General features: G+C 47.1%; 1 protein-coding gene across 4 annotated transcripts in view; it reads right to left on the minus strand.

The window, feature by feature from the left end:
- Nucleotides 1-16,809: 16,809 nt before the first annotated feature.
- EHMT1 (euchromatic histone lysine methyltransferase 1) overlaps nt 16,810-25,834 on the minus strand; it is a 155,061-nt gene continuing 146,036 nt past the window's right edge. For all 4 annotated transcript variants that reach the window (XM_061199515.1, XM_061199514.1, XM_061199512.1 and 1 more), the window contains exons 26-27: nt 18,029-18,204; nt 16,810-17,902 (exon numbers count right to left, since the gene is read on the minus strand). In XM_061199515.1, coding sequence (XP_061055498.1) covers nt 17,728-17,902; nt 18,029-18,204 — 351 coding nt within the window. In that variant the 3' untranslated portion in view covers nt 16,810-17,727. The remainder of the gene's footprint in view (nt 17,903-18,028; nt 18,205-25,834) is intronic.

A 25,834-nucleotide genomic window follows, 5' to 3' on the forward strand; every position in this document is an offset into this window, starting at 1 on the left:
ATGGCTTTGGGTAGTTGACATTTTGACAATATTAACTCTTCCAGTCCATGAACAGGAGGTCGGTTGTGGGGGGGGGAGGGTGCAGTGTCTTTCCATTTATTTACATCTTCTTCAATTTCTTTCATTAATGTCATAGTTTTCAGGGTACAGTTCTTTCACCTGGGTTGAACTTATTCCTAAATTTTTTATTGTTTTTGATGCTATTGTAAATGGGATATACCTCCCTTTCTAAGTCCCACCTCTGCCACTAGGTGTTGGGTTCCCATATGGAGAGTTGGGGAGGGAAAACTGGGAGTAATTTTTCATTTTTATATAGAATTGACATTTAATTTTTAAAACAATAAGGGTAAGTAGTACATGAGGCCAGGAATGGCTCCATGAAGGAGAGGGACCCCTGTACTTCCAACTTATCTGCGTCCCCACAGCATTCAAACACCGGGCAGCCCCTCCCTTCTGAATTAGGGCCCCATACACCTCTCCAGCCTGCCACCTGTTTCTGACACCCTACCTAATGGCCCCCACCTCCGTATTTACTTTTTAAAATCAAACAATAAGTACGTGCATATTATAAAATATGTATAAGGCTTAAGGAATAACAATACCACAAACTCCTGTGCACCCACCAACCAGCCCAGGAAACAGACCCAGGAGATCCTGCAAAGCCCCCGTGTGCCCCTCCCAGACCCCCACTTCCCACAGAGGCCTCCCCAGTCCTGAATCCTGTACTCACGATCCTCTCTCTATTGTACCCCTGCACAATATCTGTACAGTTTTACACACTTTTACCTTCACATAAACAGAAAGAACCGAGTTGTAGATATTCTTCTGCAACTTGCTTTTCCTCAACAGTGTGCCCGTCATTGCACATACGTGAATCATTTGTTGTCACCACACATATTAGTCTTTGGTGTGACAATTTATTTGTCCATTCTACTTTGACGGAGGTTTGTGCTGCTGTACATTTTCTGCTATTTCAAACAGTCCTGCGGTGAACATCTAATTTAGTTCTCCTGGTATCTGGGCCACAGGTGAGACTGATGCTGCCCCATCAGTGCCAGTGGGCCGATCACACTCCCCAACAGCTCACAGGTCCCAGTGGCTTCACTCTCCCAACACTCTGGTGTGATCGATATTTTTGTCAACCTGGTGGCTACTTAAAGCATCTCACTATGGCTTTTAATCTGCATTCCCCTGATCACTAAGGAAGCTGGGCAACTTCTCATATATTTATTACTTATCTAATCTTCCTCTTGGTCAAAGTGCCTGTTCAAATCTTATGTCCACTTTCCAACTGGATCATTTTTTTCTTATTCACTTGTACCAGTTCTTATATGTTCTGGTGTGAACCTTTGTCAGATATGTGTGTTGCAAAATCTTCTTTGATATGCAGAAGTTCTTAATTATAATGTATCTAAATATATTCAAATTTTCCTTTATGTTTTGTGCTTTTTGAATCATAGAAAATTCTTCCTTCATTTATCATTGTGAAGATATCCTTTTGTATATTCTGTTGGAATGTTGAGAATATAGTCTCCTATCTTCTCTTCTAAAATTTGCATTTTTGGCTTTTTGCACTTTAAACCAGATGCAACTAATTTTTCTGTATGAAGTGAGGCAGGCAGGAGTCCACTTTGTTTTTTTATATAATTAAACTGTCAGAACATTATTTTTGAACGGTATCCTTTCCCCACTGCAAAGTCAGCTCTGTCACATATCAAAACTTTGTAAACGTATGGGTCTGTTTCTGGGCTCTCAATTCTGCTCAGGTGATCTATTTGTCTATCTCTGTGCCAATACTACACTGTGTTAATTACTAAAGCTTTACAATAAGGTAATATTCCTGCCTGGTTTTCTTCTTGAGAATTTTTGCTATTCTTTACCTTTTATTTGTCTGTATAATTTTTATTTATTTATTTATTTGTTTGGCCCTGCTGTGTGGCTTGCCTGATCTTAGTTCCCTGACCAAGGGATCAAACCTGGGCCAAGGCAGTGAAAGTACCAAGTCCTACCCACTGGACTGCCAGGGAATCCCGTCTGCATAATTTTTAGAATCAACTTGTTGCATTATACAAACACATACAGTGGGCTTTTGACAAGAGTTGCATGGAATCAATAGGTCAATTTGGGGCAAATTACACCTTTGTGATACTGAGACTTCCAGCCCATGAGCAAAATATGTATCTTCATTTAGTTTATTTCAGTAAAGTTTTATAATTTTCTCCATAAAGGTCCTGCACACTTATACGAGATTTATTCCTAGTGTTTCATGTTTTCACACGACAGCGAAGGGCTCCGCCTAGTTACATTTTCTGTTGCTCGCATTCTCTGCAGTTCTCTGCACACAGCAATACTGCTATATGTTCTGATTAATAATTCACCATTAGATTTCTTTGTTTTCTATGTAGATAACATGGAAAAATGTTTCATTTCTTTTCCAGTTCTTAGATGTTTTGTTTCTTTTTCTTATATTCCCGTGCTAGCTGGTACAATGAAGTCCAGAAATGGGACAGTGGGCACCCTGTCCTGTTCCTCATGTTAAATAAAATACTTTCAACCTTTCACCATTATGAGGTTTGCTATGTTCTTTTAAAAAAATAGATACCCCCTAACCAGGTTAAGAAATTCTCCTCTAGTCTTAACGTCTAGGAGCTTTTATCATGAATAGCTGAAGAATTCTATCAAATCATTTTTCTGCACTGGAGATGATCATATTTTTCTCCTTTATGTTAAGGTAGTGGCTTATGCTAATTGATTTCCTAAAGTTAAACCAACCTCTCATTCCTGTGGTAAATCAAGTGTGGTCATGACTGATTATTGTTGTTATACACTATTGAAATTTGGTTTACTAATAATCTGTTAAGTTGTTGCAGGTAGGTCTCTGAATGACATTGTCCTGTGGTTTTCCTCTGTTGCACTATTTTTATCAGATTTTGGCATCAAGGTTATGGTGGCCTTGGGGAGCATTTCTATAGAGAATCTATATTTTGAAAGTTCAGCTGAACTCACTAACTGGGCCTGATGTTTTCTTTGTGATTTTAATTGCTGACTATTTAAGAGTTACAAGACTATTCAGGTTTTCTATTTCCTCTTGGGTCAGTGTTCGTTCCGTTATACTTTTCTAGAAATGTATTGGCCTAAAGTTGTTCATGCTATCTTTTTAATCTATGTTGTACTGTGGCTGTATGCCCTTTGTATTCTCCCTCTCTCTCTTCCCCTCCCTCTCTCTCTCTCTCCCTCTCTCCCCCCGCCTCCCTCCCTCTCTCCCCCCTCCCCCCTCTCAATCTTGCCGAGGTTTGCCATTTTGTTAATCTTGTCAAAGAACCAATTTTTTGCTTCACTGATTGTCTCTCTGTTTGTTTTCTTTTTTTTTTTAATACATTTATTTATTTATTTTTGGTTGCATTGGGTCTTCATTGCTGCGTGGGCTTTCTCTAGTTGTGGCGAGTGGGGGCTACTCTTTGCTGCGGTGCACGGGCTCCTCATTGCGGTGGCTTCTCTTGTTGCGGAGCACAGGCTTCAGTCATTGTGGCGCCCGGGCTCAGTAGTTGTGGCATGTGGGCTCTGGAGCGCAGGCTCAGTAGTTGTGGCACACGGGCGTAGTTGCTCTGCGGCATGTGGGATCTTCCTGGACCAGGGATCGAACCCGTGTCTCCTGCATTGGCAGGCGGATCCTTAACCACTGCGCCACCAGGGAAGTCCCATATGTTTGTTTTCTATTCATTAACATCTGCTCTTTATATTCCCTCTCTTCTCCTTTGTTTTAGGTTTATTTGCTTTCTCAGTTGGATGATTAATTAATTTTCAGCCTTTCTTTAAAAACACACACACGCGCGCACGTGCGCGCTACACTATTATTTTAGACAGTTGCGGTTGCCGTGAAAATGTGCCCTGCAGCACGACTGGCAAAGGGCCTGTTGCTGTGCTGAGCCCACCGCTGCTCCTGTGCTGAGGGTCCTGGACTCTGCAGCGGCTTTACGGAGTCAGAGTAGATGCTCGGTGATCAGGATGTTCCCACCAGCCTTCTGTCCCTTTCTCGTCACTAGAAGTTAGAGCTGCATCATAGTCTGACAGCTCTGCCAGCCTTTCCTCACTCCCTCCCAATTTTTTTCTAATAATAATAATGTATATTCATCATCATATAATAAAATCTAATAAAATCCTGGTACATTTAATCCCATCTGTATCTTAGATGAACCGTGAAAACATCATGCTAAGTAAAAGAAGCCAGACATAGAAGGCCACCTAATACATGATTCTGCTTCATGAAATGTTTCCAGAATAGGGAAATCCAAAGACAAAAGGAGATTAGTGGTGCCAGTGGAGGAGGTGAGAGTGGGGAGTGACTGGTAATAGGTACGGGGTTTCTTTTCGGGGTGAAGACTTTCTGAAGTTAGATAGTGGTGATGGGTGAACAACACTGTGAGTGTATTAAAAGCCACTGAATTGTACATTTTTAAATGACTATAATGGTGGATTTTATGTTATGTGAATTTTACCTCAATAGAAAAATTTAAAAAGTGTAAATAATTTTAAAAAATAAAGATATTTGGGCCCCTCTAACTCTCCATCACTGCGGTCACCTTCCAAGTTGTTCAGCCAGTGGTGGCGGCCACCTCGTGAACACAGGGCCTTGTCCCACTCCCACACCTGTCCTCCTCTGCAACCCTGACCACGTCACAGCCCGCCTGGGGCCCTTCGCGGTTTTCTCACGGCTGCCGGCCCTGCCTGCCGCTCCGGCCCCATTGCTCATTCAGCGCCAGCCCCGCTGGCCCACAGGTCCCTCAAAGGTGCCACCTGCTGTCCCTGTGCTGTCCCTGTGCCCGGACAACTGGGTCCACCGCTCAGATGTCAGCCAGATGCCACCTCACTGGTGACTCCCTGCCGGCCAGGATGCTCCCACTGCCCTGACCCCTCAGAGCAACCTTGCCCCTCCCCATTTCAATTATTTCTCCATCCCAGGGTTGGAGACAGGGCATTCCTCTTGGGGTGCTGCCCTGTGCACTGTGGGCTGTGCAGCATCCCTGCTGGACACCTCTGACTTCAATATCATCCTCAGCTGTGACACCAAATCTGTCCCCAGATCGTGCAAGTGTCCCCTGGGGGCAGAGTCATCCCCAGGTGAGGGCCCTGCTCTATCCTGGTAGTCCCCAAATCTTTATCTCCAGTACAGAGTTCTCTCCTGAGCTTCAGACCTGGGGATCCATCTGTTTCTAGACATTTTCCCCAGGAGAAATGGGATTTTTGAAAAGATGAGTGGAAGGAAATTGACAAATTTGTAACAAAAGCTAATCTGTAAGTACGAGCAAATAAAACGATGAGGACAAATAGAGACGAATAAAAGAACAGTCCCAACAACATAAAAATGGACAAAAATCAAATTGTGTAGTCTATACAACCCTGAAAAGAAATTCTAGATATACTGATGGGAATACAAAGTCAAATTACAGGAGAGCAAAAAGGGTTTTTAATCTTAAAGTGTAGGGACACCAAGGCCGGAGGCTCCGTGTGGCTGACAGTGAAGTCACCTGGGACGCCTTGCCGACAACACCGCATGGCCACGGGCTGAAAACGACCAGCTTAACGGAAAAGGTTGCCAAATTGGATTACAGAAGAATTTGAAATTCTAGAAAGGCAGAAGTAAAAAAGAACCTAGAAGCTGATATATATTTTTAAATAACCCATCACAAACAAGGTAAATAAACACATTTAGAAAATATTGTCAATGCATAAGGCAAGGGATGAATTTTCTTTATTTCCAAAGAGCCCTTTCTGATCAATAATAAAAAGATTAACAATTCCACTGAAACTAAGCAAAGGACATGTAAAGTTGCCTCACAGAGAAAGACACCGATAATCATGAACGAACTTGCAGTAAGACAGGATTTTAGGTGAGCAAACAAAGGCTTAGAAGCTTTATGGACCCAATGGGATTATTTATGAGAATGAGGAAACAGCACTGGGGGGTATGGACTCTGAATCGCGCTGCCTGGGGTCCCAACCATGGCTCTGCCACTCGGAGCTGTGTGACCTTGGGCAAGGTCCTTAGTGTCCTTTTTATCATCCATTAAGGTGGGGACAGCCCCCACCATACAGAATTTTCATGAGAATTAAATGATCATGTACGTAAAGCACTTTAGAACAGTACCTGGACATGGTAAACACTATGTTTGTTAAAAAACAGTAAGAGCTTTAAAAATATTACGTATTATTCTTTTATCGATATTTTTTTTTACATAAAATGTTTGTGAGAATATTCATGAAACAGTGATTAATCTAAGGAAGACACTGGAAGTGAGTGGAGGTTTACCTTTTTTCCTTTCTGTATTGTATTTACAATTGACTTTTTAAATTTAAAAACATAAAATCATAAGGAAATAGAATACATAGAGGAACAGAATAAAGCAATAGAATAGTACAACAGAATAAAAAGGAGTGTGTGTGTGTGTATACCTAAATGCAGTGGATGAGATTTAAGATTTGTGGGAAAGGAAAGATTTGTCAATAAATGGTATTAGAATAATTGGCTTTCAAGTTGGAAGAAAATAAAGTTCTATTATTCTTTTGCTTCTGGCCACAATGAAGTAGCAGGTACTAGATAACCATCCTGTCATAAAAACTGTAAAAATGGGCAAATATATATATGAAACCATTTTCAGACATTAGACAACAGGAAGTGCAGGAAAAAGATTCCTGGAAAAAGAAAAACACAAAGCACACTAGTTCACACTCACCCTGGCCTGTCCAAAGGGGACAATGTTCCAATCGTAGCACAAAGGTGAGGACACCAAGCAGAGCAAACTCCTCCTGTCGAGATTACAAGACAGAGGTCAGAGTTCGGGGAAGCAAAGGTGGTGGAATTTAAGGGGCAGACACCAGAGATGAAGGACTGAACAGAGAAAGAGCTCCAGAAATCCATACGGGAGTGCCCTGGAGTCTCTGGCTGAAAAGAACCAGTGCGTGTGCACAGTAAGAGCCCACAAAATGGGGGCGGGAGGGATGCTGAGCAGCTGTGACCTGAACAAATGCCACACTCACACAGGACAAGGGGTCATCCGAGTCCTAATAAGTAGAAAACCTTGCTGAACACTCTGGCAATTCAGCAGAGGCCCAGAAAGGCCACATCATAAGATGTGTAGAGTCAAACTTGTCCTAGAATAAAGGCTACTTTAGACCTTCCCTCAAAAAAGCTTTAAAAGAAAAGACTTGAGATGATCAACTTGATCTAAAAGTAAAGTAATTATTTGCCAGAACAAAACCCAATACTCTCCAGAGAAAGAAAACAAAATCCAGACACTTAACACAAGATTCATACTGTCCAGCATCCAATTAAAACTGATCAGACATGAAAAGAAGTGTAGAAAGGTGACATAACTAGGAGAAAGATCAGTCAACAGAAACAAAACCAGCTATGACAGAATTAACATACAGAGATTAAAAATAGCCATTATTAGTATGCTCAAAGAGTTAAGGGAAAACATGAATATAATGAGATAACAGATAGTGAATCTCAAAAGAGATATTGAAGCTATAAAAGAACCAAATGGCATGTCTACAACGGAAAATCATGATATCTAAAAAGAAAAATTCACTGGATGGGCTTAATAGAAGATGTGACACTGCAGAACAACCACTGATTTTTCATCAGAAAGAAAGCAGTCCAGAAGGCAATGGGATTGCATCTTGAAGGTGCTGAAAAGCGATAATAAACTTGTAACCTAGAATTTTAGACCCACTGCAATAGCCTTTAAAATTAAGGTGAAACGAAGATGCTTTTGAACAAACAAAAGATGAGGCAATTCTTTGCTAGAAACATCTGTGCTAAAAATTTTTATTTAAGTTCTTTCAATGACAGTAGTTGGAAATTTCTATCTACAAAAAGGAATGAAGAGCACCAGAAATTGTAAATGTATATAAGTGTAAAATACCTTTTCTCTCATTCTTTAACTTCTTTAAAAGACAACTGAACTTCTTGATTTTACAGCATAAAAATGAATCTTAATGCATGCCGATAAAAAAAAAAAAAAAGTCACTTATGAGGCCATAAGACCCCAGGAAGGAATGCAGACAGTGACAAGATAATCTATTACAATGTATGAAACAACCTCACTGAAGGGGTGGGGGAAGGGGCTAACCTAAGTAACCTTGGAAATGAGTGGGTCCATAAGAGTAAAGCAAATGGAGCTGCACATGAACACTGTCTCTGGTCAATAAGGTTGTTTCCCATAGGGAACTGGTTAATGACTCTGATACAGCTATGCATGTATCCTGGAACTGAACAACTAAGTAAATAGACAGTGGAGAGAGCTGGGTTTCTCACGGCTGGAGCAGGAGCTTACAGATAAGCAAGGACAGGAGGCTATGCTGATCCATGTTGTAAGGAATTACATTTGGAGACATCAGTGTGAATTTACATTTATCCTAATGTAGACACAGATAGGTACATACAGAAACATTTGTAGATTTGTGTATATGTACACACATATATTTCTTTCCCCTGTCAACTGAGAGGGCCTTTCAGAAAAGACACCCCAGTAGCAACAAGCACCCCAGCACCCAGATCTTGGTTTCTAACACCATCCCCCAATGAAAGGAATCAGGGCTCCATGGAGAAGTGGCTAAGTCTAGGACTCAGGCAGAAAATAAACAAAATGAGCCTGAAGCATCTCACAGTGCCAGAAAGTAAGGAACTGCTTGGAGGCACACACAAACACAACCCACGTTGATGAGGGTGTCAGTGGCAAACAGGAGCCACATGAAGAGCTCCTAATGGCCAAAGCTGCAACAATTTGAGCAGATAATACATAAATAAACACCCAAAATATAAAATGAATACCCATGAGCCCGTATTGATAAAAATGACTGAAAAAAATTAATAAATGAGCCAGAAGAGACAAATCTCAAGTGCAGAGGAATTCCAAATAATTTATGTAGATACTCTATCCCAAAGGAGAGGGGACCTAACCCCAGACCTCAGGTGTGGCAGGGCCTAGAGCCCTCCTTCTAGGAAGCAGGATGGAAAGGGAGGAAAGAGTGGCAGAAATCTGACAAGCACACCTCAGTGAGGTGATCAAGGCCCACATCAAGTCATAAATCATGTTGATAGGATTATTTTTATGTGACAGGACAAAAATGGCACCTTATCTCTGTGGTCTTCCTCCCAATAACCCATAACGTCAGTCCTATCAATAAGAAAAACATTAGACAGATTCCAATAGTGGGACATCCTAAGAAACACTTGACCAGTACTCCTCTAAACTGTCAAGATCCTCAGGAACAAGTAAAACTGCCACAACCAAGAGGAGCCTAAGGAGACCTGACAACTAAACACAATGTGATATCATGGAAGGAATCCTGGAAATAAAAAAGACCTTAGGTAAAATTTAAGGAAATCTGAATAAACTATGGACGTTAGTCAATAACAATGTATCAATATTAAATAATTAATTAATTATAACAAATATACCATATGCTAATAAGATGTTAAGAGTAGGGGATACTGGTTCAGGGTATTTGGAAACCTTCTCCACTATCTTCTCGATTTTTCTGTAAATCTAAAAATATTCTTTAAAAAGTCTATTTTTTAAAAGATAATTGGCCAGATTAAACACAATCCCTGTCAGAATCACAGTTGGCTTCTTTGTAGAAACTGATAAACTGGTCCTGAAGTTCATAAGGAAACTCAAAGGACCTAGAATAGCCAAAAAAATCTTTCAAAAGAAGAAAAAAACTGGAATACTCACACTTCTCCATTTCAGAGCTCACTACAAAACTACACTCATTAAACCAGTATGATATTGGCACAAGAACAGACATATAGATCAATGGGATAGAATTTAGAGTCCAGGAATTAACCCAATATCTATGGCCAATTGATCTTTTTTTTTTTTTTTTAATATTTATTTATTTATTTATTTTATTTATGGCTGTGTTGGGTCTTCGTTTCTGTGCAAGGGCTTTCCCTAGTTGCGGCAAGTGGGGGCCACTCTTCATCGCGGTGCGCGGGCCTCTCACTATCGCGGCCTCTCTTGTTGCGGAGCACAGGCTCCAGACGCGCAGGCTCAGTAATTGTGGCTCACGGGCCCAGCTGCTCCGCGGCATGTGGGATCTTCCCAGACCAGGGCTCGAACCCATGTCCCCTGCACTGGCAGGCAGATTCTCAACCACTGCGCCACCAGGGAAGCCCGCCAATTGATCTTTGACAAGGGTGCCAAGACCATTCCACAGGGAAAGAATAGCCTCTTTAACAAACGGTGCTGGGGGCTTCCCTGGTGGTGCAGTGGTTGAGAATCTGCCCGCCAATGCAGGGGACAGGGGTTCGAGCCCTGATCTGGGAAGATCCCACATGCCGCGGAGCAACTAAGCCCATGCGCCACAACTACTGAGCCTGTGCTCTAGAGCCCGTGGGCCACAACTACTAAAGCCAGAGCGCCACAACTACTGAAGCCCACGCACCTAGAGCCCGTGATCCGCAAAAAGAGAAGCCACCACAATGAGACGCCCATGTACCACAACAAAGAGTAGCCCCCGCTCACCCGACCGAGAAAAGAAAAAGAAAAAGCGAGAAAAGAAAGCCCGAGCCAAGCAACGAAGACCCAACACAGCCAAAAATAAATACATAAATAAATTTATTTTAAAAAAATAAAAAAAACAATGCTGGAAAAACTGGATGTCCACCTGCAGAACAATGAGGTGGGACTCCTACCTCACACATATACAAAAATTAACTCAAAATGTGTCAAAGACTAAATAGTAGCTAAGACATAAATAGTAAGAGCTAAAACTATAAAACTCTTAGAAGGAAACCAAGGTATAAATCTTTGTGATCTTGGATTAGGCAACAGTTTCTTAAATATGGAACCAAAAGAACAAGTAACAAAAGAAAAAAATGGGTGAATTGTACTTCATCAAAATTAAAATCTTTTGTGCTTCAAAAGACACCATCAAAAAAGTGAAAAGACAACCTACTGAATGGGAGAAAATATTTGCAAATCACATATCTGACAAGTGATCGCTATCTGGGATATATATTTTTTTTTTTAAAAAGTCTTACCGCTCAATAATAAAAAGAGAACTCTACTTAAAACTGGGCAAAGGATATGAATACATGTTTCTCCAAAGAAGACATACAAATGATCAATAATAAGAACACTGAAAAATGCTTGACATCACTAGTCATCAGGGAAATGCAAACCAAAACCACAGTGAGGTACCACTTCACACCCACTGGGACGGTTCAAATAAAAACTACAGATAACAAGTGTTGATGAGGATGTGGAAAAATCAAAACCTTCATACACTACTGGTGAGGACTGTAAAACGGTTTTGGATAACAGCTTGGCAGTTCTTTTAAAGGTTAAACGAGAGTTTCCACACGACCCAGCATTTTCAATCCTAGGTATATATCCAACAGACATCTACACAAAAACAAATACATGAATGCGTATAGCAGCTTTACTCGTAAGAGCCAAAGAGCGGAAACAATCCACATCAACTGACAACCCACCCACATAACAGAATATTTATCATTTGGCCAGAAAAAGGAAGGACCGGCACATGGCACAACACGGATGAACCTCAAAGACATGATGCTCAGTGGAAAAAGCCACAAAAGACCACAGTATTATATGAAATGTCCAGAATAGGCAAATCTACATAGACAGAAAGTAGATTCGTGGTTGTCTGGGGCTGGGGGGAGCGGGGACTAGGGGAGAAATGGCTGCTAATGGGCCCAGGGTTCTTCCTGGGGTCACAACAACGTTAAATTTGATTATGATGATGGTTGCGTGTAATTGTGAACATGCTAAAAAACCACCGAATGGTAAGCTGTAAAAGGATATGGGATTGTATGGTATGGGCTTATATTTCAATAAAGCTGTTACTGAATACAAAAAAGGAAACCAGTGAGAAAATGAGTAGACAAGGTACAAATTAAGAATAATAACAATAATTGGCTAAATAAAGCAAAAACAATAACAACGACTTGGGGTATACACTATAGGGACTAAAATGTATGACAACTGGGGAAATGGGATTGTTCTGTTGTGAAGTTCTTAAATCAGCTGTAACATGGTCAGCACCTCGGGAGAGCAGACTGGTCAGCTGAAGATGCAGAATATAAATCCTATAGCAGTTACTAAAAAAAGAAAACAAAAAGGGTAGAGCTAATAAGCCAATGCAGTAGGAACGATGGATTACACAAATACACTCAATACAAAAGACGGCAGAAGAAGGGGGAAAAGGAACAAAGAACAAACGAGATAGGCAGAAAATAGCAAAATGGTGGATTTAAATTTTAGAAAACCCGGCTGTTCCAGGACGGGGGCAGGGAAGGTACCAACGAGCCCGGGACGTCTTGTGCCATCAAGTAAGATGTGCTCGGTGAGCAAAAGAAGCCATCTCAAGGAGGTGCCACCAGCCCAACCTTTGACATTTTCAGCACCTGAATAATGAGAGTAACAGACTATAACCCGCTGAAGGAGAAAGTCACGAGTCCGTAACTCCCACAAGCAACCGTAAAGTACGAAAAGGATGGGATCTGTTTCCTGCAATGAGAAAACCAAAGCTGGTGGGAAAGGTGGCTGAATCTCAATCAAATGATTCAAGTTTGCATCATCAATAAATGGACCAAACCCAACTTGTGGGCCACCTGATAGGACGCAGGAGGACACAGCACCACTTCTGCGATGTTCCTGCCGAAGATGCAGCCCTGGACCTGATCCTGAGGAAACACAAATTGAGGACGTTCTACAAGAAAAGCGACCGTCATCTTCACGTGCCGAGGCCACGAAAACCAGGCAGACAGGCCTGTTCCGGACAGAAACAACGAAAGACACGATAACCACACAGAACAGCAGGCTGAACCGGGCCCGCCTGCTCCGAGGGCAGGAGCTGCCTGGGACCTGAGGGTCAGTGCCAGGTCAGAGCAACGTCGTCCTGGAGCTGGTGGTGCATCCAGTCATGCAGCAGAACAGCCTTGCTTGCAGGGATGATGGAGCATCAAGGCGGCAATTTGTTCCCCAATGACTTAGAGAGAAAAGTTGCCTGTACTGTGCTTGCAGTTTTCTGTAAATCTGAGATTGTTTCAAAATTTTAAAAGTTTATGTTAAGCCAAAGAGGCCAGATACAATGGAGTATGCTGTGTGATTCCAATTATAGAAAATTCTAGAACAGGAGATGTTCATCTATAGTGTCAAGGGTAGATCAGTATCTCCCGGGGCAGGCAGGGTGGACCACAAAGGGGCACCAGGGGATTCTGGGGTAATGAAGACGGTCATTATGTCTTGATTGTGGCAGTGGCTACATGAGTATAGACATTTGCCAAAACTCATGAAACAAAACGGGTGCATCTTATGATACGTAAATTTTATCTCGATAAAGATGATTTTTAAAGCTTAAAAACCCCCATCAGCCTTTTTTGTAGGAATTGATAAGTCAATTCTAAAATTTATATAAAAATAGAAAGAGCCAAAAGAGTGAAATACAGTCAGCCCTCGTGCACACGGGTTCCACATCCGTAGATATGGAGGGCCGACCGTAAGGGACCTGAGCGTCTGTGGATTTTTGGTATCCACAGGGGGTCCTGCAACCAAGGCCCCAAGGACACTGAGGGACAACTGTAATCATCTTCAGGAATAAGAACAAAGTTGGAGGCCTTACACTACACGTGATTCTAATACCTAAAATGAAGCTACAGTAATAAAGACAGTATGACGCTGGCATAAAGACAGGCAAACAGATCTATGGAAAAGAATAGCCCAGAAATAAAGATGCACACAGCAGGTAATGGTCTACAAAGGAGCCGACACAACTCAACTGGAAAAGGAAATCTTCTCAAAAAATCAACAGCTGAAGCTGAAACAACTAGATACCCACGTCGGAAAAAACAAATATTTATCTCTATCTACCTCACTCTACTGATGAAAATTAGTTTAAGATGGGTCATATGCCAAAATATTAAACCTAAAACTATCATGCTTTAGAAGAAAGCAAGAGAGTATCTTCTCAGCGTTGGGGTAGGCAAAGACACTTGATGATAGAGAAAATACTAATCAAGGAGGAAAAAATGTAAATTGGATGTGCTCAAAATTTTAAACTGTTCCTAAGAAAATGAACGAAAGGTTACAGATGAGAGAAAATATTTAAATACTTCTATGTGACAAAGGACGTGCACTAGAACATATAAAGAACTCCTACACTCAGTAATGGAAAGATAGGCCAATTAAAAAACGCACAAAAGACTTAACAGGCACACACACAGGTGGACAAAAAGCTTCTAAAAGGTGCCCAGCACGAGTCACCAAGGGATGCAAATCAGAACCACAGTGAGATGCCACCAGGACAGGCAGATTAAAAAGACCAACACTCAACCTGACCCAGCAAGTCCATTTCTAGGAATTTACCTGAGACAAACAGAGACTGGTACAAGGATGCTCGCAGCAGCTTTACTGACTATAGCCCCAAACTGGAAACAACACAGATGTGCACGCACAGGAGAATGGATAAACAAATTTGGTCTATTCCTACTGTGGAACGCTCCTCAGCAATAAAAAGGATGGATGAACCGGTGCTTTATGAAATGTGAACCAAGAAACAGCTAAGCAAGAGATGCTGGACAGAAAGAGTAACAGGGAATGAGTCTCGGAGGCAGGGACCAGCTGGGAAGGACGGGAAGAGATTTCCCGGGGAATGGGAAGAGTCTGGGTCTCGATTAAGGAATGGGTTACACAGGCAAAGGCATTGGTCAAAACTTATTGAGTTGTACGCAAAAGAGCCATGCATCTCACGGTATATAAATTATTCCTCAATAAAAAAATCTTATATTTATTATTTCAAACTATATACCAAATAAATTCCACCTGGATTCAAGAGCTAAACTTGCAAATAAAATACTAGGAAATTGTACTGGAGAATATTTTTATAATTTGGAGGTGGAGGTCTTTCTAAATACAGTACAAAATCAGAAATCACAAGACAGATTTTACCACATAAAAATTTAGGTTCAGCATGGGTAAAAGGCTACAATATATAAAGAGCCCATACAAATCAATAAGAGAAATATAAACACCACAATAAAATTTTACAAGGCAATTCACACAGGAGGAAAGGCCCACCTGTAATAAATAAGACAGACATTCGCGTTTATCAGTAACCAAACAAGTGTGAAGTAGCACACTGATCATTTTTCCTCTAGACGTTAGAAAAGGAAGTCCGACAGTGCTCAGTGCTGGACGTGGGGAAATTCACCCTCTTCGAGGAGGCAGAAGTCAGCGCACGTCTTAGGAATGGGGTTTTGGCGACAGGTTCCAAAATGTGGCTCTGCAGTGCCCTTTGGTCTCTTCTCTAAGAGGGTAATCGCACAAGTAGAAAAAGACGCTCAGAATTCTTCCTTCCGGCCCCGTGGAAACGGACGCAGCTGTCAGGGAAGAGTGGGTGGGAGGGGCCCACTGTCCAAAGTTGGCGGGGCGGGGGCAGGGACACCCCCAGGCAGGCGGGAGGCGGTGACAGGTTTGCCTTTGAGGAGTAAGTGCAGCCGGGTGAGACCCTCACACTCCAGCCACGTGTGCCCCAGCCACCGTGGGAGTCCTCTGGCCTGCCTCCCACCCACCGGCCAGCCCTTCAGAGCTTCATATCTGCAGTCAGCGTCCCACGGAGCAGAGACCCAGGCCTATCCCCCAGGCCTGCCAGCAGGACTGGTGGGGGAGCATCTTGCCAGCGCTGAGGGGCACCACACAGCCCCCAGGACAGGCTGACAAAGGAAGCAGCCCAGCACCCACTGCCGAGACGGCACCTCGTGGGGGCCCCTCACCCCACAGACCTCCCCAGCACCCTAAAGGTTTGCAACTAGACTGTCTTGATTCAACAGACAGTTGTTTGGACACCAGCACTGGCCCAGCACATAGCCGGCGGACCGCCAACACACAAGGACCTTCGTCCCCTGCAGTCCCCTGGGCTTGGAGCCCGAGGGCTGGGCTGGGGGAAGGCACACAGGGCTGGCGGGTCTCAGGGCCTGAAAACCAGCTGCAGGTGGGCCCTCCCCGCCAGCACAGCCCCTCCTGTGGTCCTGTTGCCCTCAGAAGAGAAAGGCAGCGAGCCCTGAGGACCCAGCCCAAGTCCTCCGGGAAGAAAGGGCTCTTTGGGCGAACCAGTCACAGCTCAGGCTCCTGGCTCCGCACATCGGGCCTTATCCGCATCCACAGGGAAGGCACCCTGTTTGCGCCGTTTGCAAAATGCAGGTTCTGGATAAATGTCTGAAAATGTCTAGCTGAATGACGTCTGTGTATAAAAAATAGAGCATTCAAGCTGCTTCTTGTGCTCGGAGGCTCCCGATGAGTTTTGGGACTGGAGGCCGGCAGGAGGAGAGGGCCCAGCCTCACCACGTCCAGACACAGATCTGACTCCAGACCTCCGCCAGCCTCCAGAGAGCTGGGCACACACAGACGTGCCCCCCACGCACACGCACAGGCACACGCACGCACAGCCTGCCTGGGGAGGGGCGGGCCGCGTCCTCTCCGCAGGGATGAGCGGGGGCGTCAGGTCCACCTTCTCAGGCTCGGCACAGGGCTGGGCCTGCCCACTGGTCCCCGGGGCCGTGGGGGACCCCACGAGCACCGCACCCCACGGGAAACACGGGTGTTTTGCAGAAACCAGTTGAAACATGATACCATGATGAAACCTCATTTAAAGTACTTCTTTTTTTTTTTTTTATTGATTTCATTGAAAACAGAACAAGAAATGGTCTGAGCCCAAAGACTGCTCTTAGAACTGTCAAAAACATCTTAACAGAAAAAATAAACATGACTGCATTATGAATGTTTTAGAAGAGTCGCACAAAAAAACCCACTGTTACTGCACTAATTACAGTATTTAAAAAAGTATATGCCAAAAAAAAGTATATGACCTGGCAGGCCATCACACAAAAGGTGATGGCAAATTTATTCACACTACAAGACTAACATTTTAAAAAAAGTTTTCTCCTGCATTTTATTCTAAAATCACTTTGTTCTCTTTATACAGTTGATAGTTTATTTTCACATGGTGAGTAGAAACCACACCAGAATCAGCACCGTTGTCTGTGTTTTGTGTTTTTTATTTTTTGTTTGTCCTAATGTCCAATAATGGTAGAAAATAAATCAGTTTATTCATCATCAGAGCGTGTGGCTTAGAAATCAACAGAAGGTGCCGGCCTCACGGCACTCGCGGGGCAGGTGTGGGTCCTCCGTGGGCCGTGGCCCTCCTGCACCCCCAGACCGCTTCCTCGAAAAGAAACACGTTAGAGGTCTGGTATATAGGACTAGATATAGGATTTCCTTAAAAAGCAAACCCACGTTTTCTCCAAGGTCAGCGGCGGCTCGGCCCTGACCTCTCAGGAGCGGTGGGGACAGGGTCTGCGCCGCCCCAGGAGCCGGCACCAGCCCCTCGGGCCGCGGGTGGGTGACGGTGGCTTTGGCGGGGCCACACGGAGGGGACTGGGTCGACAGGACACTGCCCACAAGCCCAGCGGTGGGACGGGAACGATGGAGAGCAGAGGGGAAACGAGAAACGTGGAAACGACAAAATCACCATCAGAAACTCACGGGCGACACCAGTGCAGAGTCCCAGAGCGCCCACCGCGCAGCCCGGCCCCGCCAGCACCAGGCCGGGGACCTCAGACGTCGTCGTGTGCGCTTCTCCTTTTCTCCCCGAACCGCAGCGTGAACGGCATCCGCTTGGGCGCCCGGGCCGCGGCTCTCATAGCGGGTCGGCGGGGGAGGAGCTGGTGTCGGGCAGCCCGTCCTCCTGGGCGGCCTGGGCGTCGGCCTGCCGCTGGGCCAGCGCGGCGCTGGAGTGCCGGCACTTGGGGGAGCCACAGCGGCAGCTGAACAGCTTGCCTTTGATGTCCCAGAAGCGCTCCCCGTAGTCAAACCTGCGGGGAGAGCAGAGCTGGGCGGGGGTCCGGGCCCACCAGCACCTCCCGGGAGCCGGGCCCACCTAGCCCCACCCGAGCCGTCCAGTCTGGGGCAGGTGGCGCGTGCGCCTGGCGGGCACCTACCCCAGCTGCTCCCCGGCCTCGATCAGGCGGGTGCTGAAGAAGGCGATCCTGGGGAAGCGCAGGTCCTGGTGGGACATGAAGACGCGCACGGGCACCAGGTTGGGCTCGCAGTGGTGGTTGATGAAGCGGCTGACGTTGCCATAGAAACGCGCATCGATGCAGTACAGCTCTCCATCCTGGGGGAGACACGCGCTGAGCGTCCCAGGAGGGCAGGCGTGGGCACCGCCACTGCCACGCAGCGGACGCCACCCTCTCCTCCCCCTCCCTCCTGGGGCTTCAACTGGGGGGGTGAAAACGAGCGCAAACGTGGATAATCTATGTGGCTGGCACCGTCCCATCCGACGCTCTGATGCTGTCAGCACCAGGACAGAGGACGACAGTGTTATGGGAACCACGTGGGGTGGCTAAGGGGCCACATGGTCCTGTAAGGACCACCGGGCAGCACAACTCCCCAGGGACCTGGTGATGGAGGAGCAGGAGTACAACCTAGCAGGAGTGGGAGACGCAGGGGGCACTGGGCAGAGGGGCAGAGGGACACGGGGACGGGGGGCAGAGGGACAGGGGAGCAGAGGGGCAGAGGGACAGGGGGCAGAGAGACGGGGGACAGAGGGACGGGGGACAGAGGGGCAGGGGGACACGGGGACGGGGGGCAGAGGGACGGGGGCGGAGAGGCAGGGGGTCACAGGGGCAGGGGGCAGAGGGGCAGCGGGGCAGAGCTGCTTGGGGTCTGAGGGGCTGAGGGGCAGTGGGACAGCGGGAGGGAAGCTGCCAGGTCGCTCACGAGGGGACTCAGAAAACCACAGACCCTTCAGGGCAGAGAGGAGCCCCGGGACCGGGGTCCCAACCGTGCCTCTGGCATTGCTGCCGTGGTAACAACACAGGGCAGAAGGGGCTGAGTTGACCGTGAGAAAGGGGCCTGGTCTAACCAGCCGAGCCCTGAGAAAGCAGAGTTTTCTCTGGAAAGATCCAGAGCGCAAGATCGACCCAAAGTCAGAAGGGCCACACGGCGAGGACACCCACCCAGACGCGAACCCCTGAGTGAGCAGCAAGCAGACCCCCCGGAGCGCCACCGTGCCATCGGCCACTGCGGTCTGACCCTCACGCCGGGGGCCAGGGGGCCACGGAAGAGCTGCAACTATGCTGATTTTCCCCCCTTTTCTGTGTCTTTATCCATAAAGGCAAGAGTAAGAAATCCTTGGAGGAAGTGAAGCATGTTTTCACTTTTCCTCTTTTCTTTTTTCCTAAGCTGCACGAGAGACTGAAGGAGCGGCAGAAAGGGCCGGGTGAGGAGCAGGTTCCCGCGTGACGCAGGACGGAGGCCCTGGGCTGGACCCCAAGCAGCGAAGGGCCCTGCGGACGCCACCTCTACCACCCAGGGGCACGAGGCGGCCCAGACACCCCCTCCCCCCTGGGTCCCTAAGGGGAGCCCCTGTAAGGGTCCCGCGTGGAGACCCCGCCCAGAGCCTGCAGGACCCGCAGGTGGCCCCCCAGGGACACCAAGGCTTCCTGGGGGACAAGTGGGGGTTCTGCCCACTGGTCCCTGGCCCTGGGCCCCTGCCACGCCGCCCACACTTCCCACGAGGTGTGTCCTGAGCCCTTGGTCACCCGCCTGCACCAAGTGGGGGCCACCCATCCTGAAGACCTGACCACCGCTTGGGCCTGGTCCCAAGAATTCCCCTCTATGAGAACACTGCATCCCTCCTGCGACAAACGGCCCTTCTCGGGTCTTTAAGATGTGTCCTTTCAGATGTATGTGCTGCTTTTTTAAAGCTTCTCTGATCCAGAAACCACCCACACCTGGTTCTGAGGCAAAAATTCTGTGGGGAGGGAGCCCCACGCCCACACGAGCCACCCACATCGTGACTCTGAGACGCTGAGGGCATGAGGGCGCCCGGGTTAACCAGGGGACTCGAGCAGAGGCTTGAAGCGGGAGGAGATGGGGACAGAGCAGGTGTTTGGAAGGTTCCAGAACGGCAAGGAGAGGGACAGACTCAGCAGCATGAGGACAGGTGATCAGACCCAGTAAACACCTGGAAGGCAGAGCCGGAAAGTTCCCTGATGCCTCAAATGGTGGGTGGGGGAGCGAGGCATGGGCAGATGGCCCAGTGGGTATGGGCACTCTGACACGCCCACACTCGGGGACACACAGGCCTGAGCTAGAACGGCCGGGGGACGCGCTGCATCCGTGGCTTTTTCCGTGCCCAGAATGAACGACCCATGGGGCAGGACTGAAGAGGGCTACCTGCTCGGGCCCAGGAGGAGTGGACCAGAGCAAGCAGGAGGCCCGCACGGCTGGGCGCCGGGGCTGAGGGCCCAGAGTCAGCGGCACTCGGGTCGCCAGGACCCTCCCGGGGGCACAGCCCGGTGTGCGGGGCTGAAGAGACGGAAAGGCCAGGGGTCAGAGGCAGCGGCTGCAGCAATGGGAGGAGAGAGGTTGGCCACTGGAGGGATGTCCCTACGGGGGCCGGGGGCTGGCAGGGGTCCAGGAGCTGCTCAGGGGAGAAGCTGAGAAACAAGCACAGCAATCGGACAGGGTAACTCCAAGTCTTAGAAGCTGGTAATTAAGAAATGGGCTTGGAATCTGCAGTGTTTTTACAGAAGCACCAGCCAGAGCAGTCTGGAGACAGAAAGCTCCTCCCAGACAGGTAAGCGGGGAGCGTGGAGAGGCCTGCGTGGGGCCCCCTCGGGGCACCCAGGATGCCCCCTCCTCCCCTCCCCGGACGGCGACCGCACGTGCCCCACCTGTCAAAGGATGTTGGTGAGAATCAGGGCGCTGACCTGCGGTCAGGCAAGCTGCCTGGTCTGCGGAGACTCGAGACAGCCTGACAGAGCATTTCAGAAAAAGCAACAAAGAAAACGCCTCGTGAAGGAGCGGACACTCCGGGAAGGCTCCTCCACAGGGGTGGAGCTCAGCGGCTGGCGTTTCTAGCTGTGCTGCACAGCGGGCACGAGGCCGGGGGTCTAGGGCCCTGCGAACCTTCCTTGCTGCAGGTGGGACCCTGAGGGCTGCACCCCAGGGTGAGGTGCAGGGGAGGCTGCAGGGGAGGCTGGGCTAGACTCGGAGAGGCTGGCAGCTGCAGCTCAGCCCCGAACCACCCTTGTTCCCACAAATGGATCAAGTGATTCCAGATGAGGGCTCCGAAGCCTCAATGCATTTCTTCAGGCAGGTTTGCAAATACAGAGTTTGGAACCCAAACAAAAACTAATCAGGAACAAGGGGCAATGGGCAAACAGAATGAAAATAAGCAGGAAACCCCCAGACACTAGACACAGACCCACAGGGCACAGATGCTAGCGGTGCCAGATGGTCGGGGGCAGGCTCTGGGGACACACGCAGGCCAGCCTATGGGCCAGTGCAGGCCGACCACCGGCAGCAAAACGCCCCGTGTTTAAGCAGGCGTGAGATTACAAAGCAGTAATGATGGCCCAGCAATGGCCCATAAAGTCAGATTATCCACCATGTTACTACAGTAAGTACAAGAGAGACTGTAGGGGCATTTCAACAGACGCAGAAGAACACTGGACACAACCGAACGTCAATCCAGGTCACTCCTGGCGGACCAGGGACAGTGCTCTGAGCACCAGCACGCGTGGGAGCCTGGGTTCTGGAAGCTTTTTCTCCACCAAGGCAGGCACAGCGGCCCGGCCGGGAGGGGACCGTCTGCTGATGACACGATCGTGTCCACTGAGAAGAGAACTCACAAATAAATGCTACGTCTAGTCAGTGAGTTTAACAGGTCACAGAGTTAAAAGCTAGTTGGAAAAAAATAACGATTTCTATTCATCAAGCAACTAAATTAGGGGAAAAAATGCCATTTACAAGAGCATTAAAATGGTCCAACACCAGGATGCTGCTCCCAACCACGAAGGAGCAGCCAGCACTGGACCTGCCCTCCCGCCAGGACTCTCCAGACGCTTGGGACACGTGTGCCCGGGACACGGCTGAGCCTCCCATGAAGCTGCCAGTCACCACCACGCGGCCCCAGGGGATGAGGACACATCCACCCAAAGCCTGACATGAATGTTCTCGAAAGCTGCGCTAACCGCCAACACCTGCAAACAGCCCAAGTGCGTCTGCTGTGGATGGAGGAGCAGCCTGAGGGGTATCCACACGATAGAGCAGTGATGACCCAACCAACACAAACACGTGACACCGCAGACGAGCCCCCAGAGGTTCCCTCCACCAGGGAGAGGGCCAGACCCAGAGGCCACGTGCCGTGGGAATCCACCCATACGACGTTCCGGAAAAGGCAAACGGCAGGGACAGAGGGGCCGGCTGTCCCCGAGCTGGTCTGCGTATCTCGGTGCAGTGGTGCTCGCCCCAGTGCAGAGCTGGAAGAAGACCCCAGCCTCGCTCGCTCGCTCACAGAGCCCCACCCCCTGGGCAACCTGTGACTTGCTTCTCACGAAAGCCACTCCCGCGATCACGTCACACCGTGCATGGTTCTCCTGTCGGCCTTCAAGAAGGGGGCTGTGTGCTTGGGGCCCCTGGGAGCAGACAGAGCCCCGGCTGGACCTCAGTCCTGCAGCCAAGAACTGCGTTCTGACAACCAGCATGTGAGCCCAAGGACTCCGAGGTCCAAGGTCCAGGAAAGACGCAGCCGGACCCACACCTGGATGGCCTGGTGACCCTGAGCAGAGGACCCTGAGGTCACGATGGGGCAGGAACAAGGAGACGCCTGTCAAAACCAACGGAGCTGGACACATAAATGGGTGAATTTCCTGCATATAAATTAGGCCTCAGTAAACAAATTAGCACCAGAACACTTCTACGAGGGCATCTACAAAAAGCTCACAGCTCACATCACACTTAGTGGTCAAAGAATGAATGCTTTCCCCTTGACAGAGACAGGCAAGGATGTCCCCTCCCACTGCTGAGACCCCAGCCAGGCTCTCAGCACAGACTGAGACGGGCAAGGAAGAAGTAGAGCTGTCTTTACTCACACCTGACACAGTTATGTATACAGAAAATCCTAGAGAATCGTCAAAAAAGCTACTGGAATTAATAAGTGGATTTAGCAAGGTCGATATACAGAAAACCAACTATTTCCATATTCTAGCAACAATTAGAAAACGAAGTAAACAGCAGCACTGTTTACAAAAGCATAAGAGCATGGAATACTTGGGAATAAACTTAAGGGAACATGTGTAAGATCTACACCCTGAGAGCCCGCAAGCTCTGCGGAGACCTGGACGTGACACCAGGGACCAGGAGGAGACCTAACGCTGTGCAGACACCGACGCCCTAAACTGAGCAACAAACGGGAGGCAACCCCAGCAGGGCTCCGGCCGCGGCTTCCTGTACTGATGCCCTGATTCCAGAATCTACAGGGAAACGCAAAGGACACAGAAAAGGTGAAACGGCTTTTGGAGGAAACAGGGTCTGAGCACAACGCGACCTGGTTTCAGGGTTTAGTTTCACGGCCGTACCGGCGCACCTTGGTTTGCTGAACTTTGCAGACACCGCGTCCAGTGGGTCTGCGGGCTCCATTCTTCCAACAGTATCTGCTTACTTCCTGTCTCCGTCACATTCTGATAATTCTCGTAGTATTTTAAATGTTTTCAGTACTAATGTATTTGTTATGGTATCTGTGGTCAGTGACCTCTGATATTACTACTATGACCCGCTGAAGGCTCAGATGATGGTTAGCATTTTTTAGCAATAAAGTTTATTTTGATTAAGGTATCTACATTATTTTTTAAGACAATGCTATTGCACACTTAATAGCCTATAGTATAAACATGACTTTTAGATGCACTGGGACCAAAAAAAAAAAAAGTGTGTACTGTAATACACTCTACTGTAATATTCACTATGTTGCTGGTCTGGAACTGAACCCGCAGCGTCTCCGAGGTGTGCCTGTGATCAGGACGGAGCGATGTAGGTTACGGATTGGCAAATAAACCAAAGGAACAAAACACAGTCCAGACAGACCTACTTTCAATGGTGCAAGTAGAGACTTTACATTCACATGGACAAAAGGGAACCTCGACCCCTATCTTACACCAAAAACAAAACTCAATGCAAAACGTGAGACCTGAAACCGTAAGATTTCTAGAAGAAAACAGAGGTGGGAAGCCCTTTGATATTGGTCTCGCGTGATTTTTTGGATTTGACACCAAAAGCAAAGACAACAAAAGCAAAAATAAACAAGTGGACTCCATTGAACTAAAAAGCTTCTGCACAGCAAAGGAAACCATCAACAAAATGAAAAAGCAGGTACCAGGTGTTCCCTGGTCCACGGGTTAGGACTCAGCGCTTTCACTGCCATAGGCCCAGGTTCACTCCCTGGTCGGGGAACTAAGATCTTGCAAGCCGAGAGGTGCGGCAAAAAAAAAGGCAGCTACCGAATGGGAGAAAATATTTGCAAACCATGTGTCTGATAAGGGATTATTATCCAAAATATATAAAGAACTCACACAACTCAGTAGCAAAAAAAAAAAAAAGCCAATTTAAAAACTGGGCAGAGGAACTGAATCATCATCTTTCCAGAGAAGACACACAGGTGGCCAACAGGTACATGAAAAGATGCTCAACATCACTAATCATCAGAGAAATGCACATCAAAACCACAATGATTAACCACTTCACACCTGTCAGAATGACCACCATCAAAAAGACAAGAAGCGCTGGCGCGGGTGTGGAGAAAAGGGAGCCCTCGTGCGCTGCTGGGGGGAAGGTAAATTGGTGCGGCCACTGCGGACAACAGTGTGGAGCTTCCTCAAGAAGGTGACAATAGAACTACCGTACGATCCAGCAATCCCACTCCAGGATGTTTACGAAGGAAGCAAAACCACAACCTTGAAGAGATGTCTGCTCCCCCACGTCCACTGCAGCATTACTCACAACAGCCAAGATATGGAAATAACCAAGTGTCCATTAATGGATAAGAAATGTGGCATACACATACAGTGGAATACTATTCAGCCTTAAAATAAAAAAAAAAAAGGAAATCCTGCCATTTGGGACAATATGGATGAACCTCGAGGGCATCATCTAAGTGAGATATGCCAGCAAATGACAAAGACGGCATGGTGTCACTTTATGTGGCATCTTACTTTTTTTTTTTTAAGGCAAACTCTCATGGAAACCGAGTAGAATAGTGGTTGCCAGGGGGTGAGGAGTGGGGGAAACAGGGAGACAGTAAATTTATAAAATGAAAAAGGTCTGAGGATCAAATGTATAACATGGTGACTACAGTTGATGACGCTGTTTTGTACAGCCGAAATCTGCTAAGAGAACAGAACGTAAGTGACCTCACCAAAAAAAATACGTGAAGTGAAAAAAACAAACCATACACAAAAGTGCTTGAAACAGATCATAGATCTAAATGTAATTTTGCTAAAATATAAAAATTCTAGAGAAAGGAGAAAATCTTCACAACCTTGCAGCAAAGATTTCTTAGGACACATAAAGCACTAAACAATTAAAAACGTTTTCTGTTCTGTGAAGAGGAAGGAAAGGCAGGAGGGAAATACTCACAACACACGTTGGACAAAGGGTACCATTCAGGGCTCGTGAAGAGCTCTTACGACAAGCGGCCTGACGGAACAACCCGCAATAAATTTTTAAAACTTCTCCACAAACGATGATGTAAGGAAGCCACTAAGCCGTGAAAAGATGCTGCCATATAATGAAGACGTGGTACATACAGTGGAATATTACTCAGCCATAAAAAGGAACGAAAGTGTCATTTGCAGAGATGTGGATGGACCTAAAGACTCATACAGAGTGAAGTAAGTCAGAAAAACAAATATCGTATAATACTGCTTATATGTGGAATCTAGAAAAATGGTACAGACGAA

This window comes from Eubalaena glacialis, chromosome 9, assembly GCF_028564815.1.
Source record: "Eubalaena glacialis isolate mEubGla1 chromosome 9, mEubGla1.1.hap2.+ XY, whole genome shotgun sequence".
NCBI classification, from domain to species: domain Eukaryota; kingdom Metazoa; phylum Chordata; class Mammalia; order Artiodactyla; family Balaenidae; genus Eubalaena; species Eubalaena glacialis.